Source organism: Penaeus japonicus, unplaced genomic scaffold (assembly GCF_977035675.1).
Source record: "Penaeus japonicus unplaced genomic scaffold, GWHDUDI00000001_assembly GWHDUDI00000042, whole genome shotgun sequence".
In the NCBI taxonomy this organism is placed as follows: Eukaryota; Metazoa; Arthropoda; class Malacostraca; order Decapoda; family Penaeidae; genus Penaeus; species Penaeus japonicus.
Window position 1 is genome coordinate 9,895,297 of NW_028234444.1, and position 5,118 is coordinate 9,900,414.

General features: G+C 46.9%; 1 protein-coding gene across 1 annotated transcript; it reads right to left on the reverse strand.

Moving 5' to 3' along the window:
• Window positions 1-671: 671 nt before the first annotated feature.
• Window positions 672-2,538, reverse strand: LOC147466669 (uncharacterized). Its single transcript, XM_086535222.1, has one exon. It carries the CDS (start codon window positions 2,166-2,168, stop codon window positions 672-674), a length of 1,497 nt encoding a protein of 498 aa, XP_086391348.1. The 5' UTR covers window positions 2,169-2,538.
• Between the last annotated feature and the right edge of the window lie 2,580 nt (window positions 2,539-5,118).

The window sequence follows — 5,118 nt, forward strand, 5'->3', positions numbered from 1 at the left end:
TGACCACTGGCATCAGTGTGAACCTCGAACGGACGGTCAAAATCTGGAAGGCGCAAAACAGGTGCTGTAACCAGAGTTTCCTTGAGGACGTCAAAAGCCTGCTGGGCTGCATCTCCCCACTCGAACTTCATATTCTTCTTGGTGAGCTGTGTCAGAGGCTTGGCAATAGTAGCAAAGTGTGGAATGTGCCTCCTAAAAAATCCACATGCACCAAGAAATCTGCGGATGTCTCGCACTGATCTTGGTCGCTTCATGGCGGCTATTGCTAGTACTTTGTCAGGGTTAGGGCGGATACCATCTTTTCCAACAACAAAACCAAGAAGTTTTACTTCCTGCCTTGCGAACTCGCATTTATCAAGGTTAAGTTTCATGCCTGCACCTTCAAGAAGTCCTAATGTCTCTTGGAGGTGAGCTAGATGAGCATCGAAGGATGTAGATGCAACTACGACATCATCCAAATAGGCAAGTGTGTGTCGCCCAAAGACAGAAGAGAGGACGACATCCATAGTCCTTTGAAATGTCGTCGGTGCTGTTGACAACCCAAATGGAAGGCGTCGGAACTGATACAGCCGATTTCCATCTGTAAAAGCTGTCTTCGGACGGTCCTCAGGATTAACGGAAACGGCCCAGTATGCAGCTCTGCTATCAAGTACAGTAAACCACGTCTTCCCTCATAGAGAATCCATGATCTCATCTATGCGAGGCAGTGGATAGCTGTCCGGAGTTGTTACTTTGTTCAGGCCTCGATAGTCCACACAAAAGCGTACTGAACCATCCTTCTTCCTAACAAGGACTACTGGTGACAACCAAGGGCTCGTTGAGGGCTCAATCACACCTTGCTGCAGCATCGTCTTACACTCTTGCTGGATGACTTCCTTTGTGCTCTGAGGCAGTCTCCACTGCCATACGCAGACAGGAACATCAGTATTAGTGCGGATTCTGTGTTCAATACCAGGAACAGCTCCTACTGTGTTTTCATTCCCTGTAAACAGTCTGGGAAAAGTCTGCAAGACACCCACCAGCCGAGATTTCTGATCAGCCGTAAGGTGTGTAAGTCTCAACCGTTCTTCTGGTATAGGATCGGCTCTGCTAGATGGAGAACTATTCATATTTTGCTCGGGGTTATCCGAAATCGGGCAAAGTTCATCAAAAGCGGGTGTCTCAGGAAATATAAAGAACTCGTCAGGTTCATAATCGAAGTCGAGGCATGCATCAAAACTATCCAATCCATCTTCAATGAATTCATGGTTTGCTTTAAGTTCCTTGTCCAACACATCAATGTAACCAGAGGCTTCAGTTGCTAAGGCAGCTTCAGTATGGTCAACTTCCAGAAAGCCTAGACATCCACTAGATTTATGGGCATTTGGGGTGCAACATAAGTTAGGGGTTCGACTATCAATATCTTCATCAACAGCACCCCTAGATGTCTGAAGAGATTCTGAGGTAGGATGTGGTTCATTTTCTCTACCTTCGCTTATTTCACAGGGATCTAAGTACTCTGCATAGCCCACAATAGTACCAGGGCTAACTTTTCGTGGCTTTGGGTCCATGTTTACTACCCAAATACTAGATCGCCGTTCTTGAACAGTGATAAGGGCGCGTGGGACCAACAAACGTGATGTATTACTTTCTAATACAGCAAGATGGACTTCGGCAGGAACACTACGTGAGAGGGAAGCTGCAACAAATCTGCCAGCTTTGGGTTCAATGGTTATCCTCTCAGTTACATGCACAGGCGAGACATAGCGAGGTTGTAGAAGAATGGAGGGCTCCGGAAGCTCTCCCTTGGATACATGACATGCTGGGACCTCCCTACAGTGCGAAGACTCGTCGCCCACGAACATGACCTCGTGACGGTAACCATCTAACTCCAGGTAACTCGAATCTGGCGAAATAGACAGGGTCATGGACAATCTTCTTAGCAGATCCATCCCTATGAGGATGTCTCCTGGAAAGTGAATACCATATGTGATGCAGGCTCTATGAACAAGATCTAGATGAGAATGGATGGTGAACTTCAAATCTGCTTCCGCTTCCACAGATTTAGGCGTGCCAGCCACTCCTTTAAGTGTACGAGAACTACCTAGCCTACGAATGCCAGGCAGGAGCATGGCTGCTTCCTCCTTTACTACAGTTACCTCCGAACCAGTGTCGACGAAACAAGTCATCTCTTTAGTGTTGACTAGTAAGACGACCTGTGGTCGTCCCTTCAGTGTTGATATAGGTGTCTTGGGTGGTGGCCTCCCTTGAACTGGAACTGCCGCCTGAGGGATGGGAGTTTTGCCCTGGACGGCCGTTGATAAAGGGACAAGAAGCTACAAAATGTCCAGGCTCCCCACATCCATAGCAAACACGTTTGTTAGCACGGCATTCAGCGGTTTCATGTCCTTCAAGACGATGGTAATCACACCAAGGGCGGCGTTGGCTCCTCTTACGGTGTGGTGATGATGCCTGGTGAGTACGTGGTCTGTTTAGATTTTTCGGAGACCAATGGATGTGCTGCTTAGATGGTTGATGTGGCTGCGCTTGTCCTGAAGAGGATACTTTCGTACCTTGTATAGCTGCTGCTTGGAATGGCCCATCACTATAATACTCCAGGGCAGGGGTAGCACCTTCAGGTAGTAGTTCAGCAACTGGTGGGTAGCCTAAGGGCATAGGCATTTCACACGGTAATGGCCGATTCTGATGCTGTTTGAAGACCGGGTCCCTTCGTGATACACCATTGAAACTCGGCAAGACAGCCTTTACCCCGACTGTCGCATCCCATATCTTCTGGCACTTCTCTGCCATATGGCTGACTGATGTAAAGTCCAGGAGCAAGAGCTGCCTTCGAAGCCAAGTTGGGAGACCAGATGTGAAGGTTCTTCTGAGCAGGCCCTCCACATCTCCAACATAATAGGGGTAGTCACGAGCTCCTTGGAGAACTGCCATCTCAATTGCTTGATAGTAGTCAAGGGGTGATTGCCCAGGTGTCATCCGTGACTGTGCTAGCATATCAAAGAATCGTTCTGCCGTACACGTCCCTCGAAACTTGGTTCGTAGCTTGGCCTTAAACTCATGCCACGTCGTAATGTCCTTGAATGCAGGCCCAAGAAGTACCATCTGCGCATAGCCACGTGATCTTCCCCTTGCCATACGGATGAAAGCTTCATCTGTAGCAGGGCGCGTCAGCATCTCGATGGTAGCTATCCAGGATTCCACCTCTCGGTTGCGTTGCAATGCTTGTGATGCTGGCGTTTCTCCATAGAACACAGGAATTTCATCACGGCCGTGTATTGCTGGAGGCACTGCATGATGCTCTGGAGGGCGGAAACTAACTGCAGGTCTGTCATGGATATTTTGGGCAGGATACTGAGGTTGTGGCTGTTGACAGATCCCCTGGTTGACAATGGATGATACTGGCTGGCCAGGGGGAGCTCTTAAAGATGCAAGATGCGGTGGTTCTTCAATAGATGGGGCAGAATGACTGATCTCGCCAAGTGATGCTTGATATGTTGGCTGGGTTCGTCGTAAAGGCGCATTCTGCTCTTCAAGGACAGCCACGCGAGCAAGAACACTCTAAAGCTGAGCAGCTAACTTGGACAAATTCGGCATAGTTGCTGCTGTGTGTTAAAGCGCCTCAGAAGATCGCGTCGTTTCTAAGTCTTCCTGGAGGTTTTGTCTTCCGCTGGAAGCCTCTAGACCTTGAAGTAAGTCTCCGAGTCCATTGTGATCTGATTCTTGCTGCTTAAGCCAATCCTGTGGGAGTTTGACTCCGCGTGACGCCGTGACGTTGAGTTGGCTTGTGCTTCCCCCATCAAGCCAGCTGACCTCCGCACAAATCCTCCTTTTGGCCCGTGAAAGCGAAGGGTTAAAGTGGTCCGCACGAGTATGGTCATCGTCTCACTCCATACGCTAACAAACATTGAACCCTACAACAACTCGTCACAGCATGCATCACCATCACATGAGAACAAATCGTTACATGCTTGGAGAAGACACCTTGACACATACAGATCCCGCTTATACCAAAAAACTTTCTTGCTACCACCTTATACACTCACATACCACTAATAAGAACCAGTTTCAGGGCTTTCCTCGCTACCACACGCTCAGTCCACATTACAAGGAACAATTCTTCATCTCCATCCAGGGTTCAAGGTCCGTGAAGTCTCAGTCCTCTCGCAGGGGTCTGGCTATGACATCTGCAAACCAAAAATATCGTTAGACACTGTACTCCAAAGTAGACAATACAATATATAAAGACGTATGGGGTCGGGATGCTAGAGTATCTAAAATTAATACATATAAGAAATAGCTTAAAAATTAGACACACTATATCTGGCTTTCAAACTAAAAGTTCAATCAAGTAGAAAATTAGAAATACAAGGTTTTATTAAACAATCGGATAAATCAATTCAAGATAAAATCAAAGTTCTGGATTGGCCATAATAAAATTTCTAATGGCCATATAAAATTGGTTGTTTAAGTTAAACTTTACTCAGGTTCAAACAGTCAGCATCCACACCGTCTGCCACCACTTGTAGCGGGGTCGTCTGGTCGTGAGTGCCCGACCCGCTATGATTGTTCACGTTAAAACTAGAAAAAGGTAGCTGTGGTCGTTCGCTATCTTCCTACTATGTTCATTGTATGTTCATTAGATATTTTCATTTATCATGTCATGCATCTCATTCATTAATTTACCAGGATTAACTTAATTCTGCAACTTTAATGGTAATTCATTTATGATTTAATAAATCGACTGACTGGAACGCTCGTGGGGGATCTTACACTTATACTCTTTTAAAGTACATTAATTTATTATATTCATATTTTACAAATATCACTCGTGCCGCAAGAAAAAGTCATCAATAACAGCCTTTTAATACCTGGGCCAATACCATCACAAAATACGGAGTAAATACTTAGCTTTTAAACACGAGTGCGAGACCGGTGGGGGGGGGGGGGTAACAGGAGCGTGCGTCCAGCCAGTCGTGAGCGTGAGCGTGAACTCTCGCGCCCCTGAAAATCACTGCAGGGGAGCGGGACCTTGAACGATCCTGATTGGCTGGACTAACACGCCCGTTGACCTGATTGGCCGATACCCAATTAGGGGGCATATCTTATCAATGGCTTAAA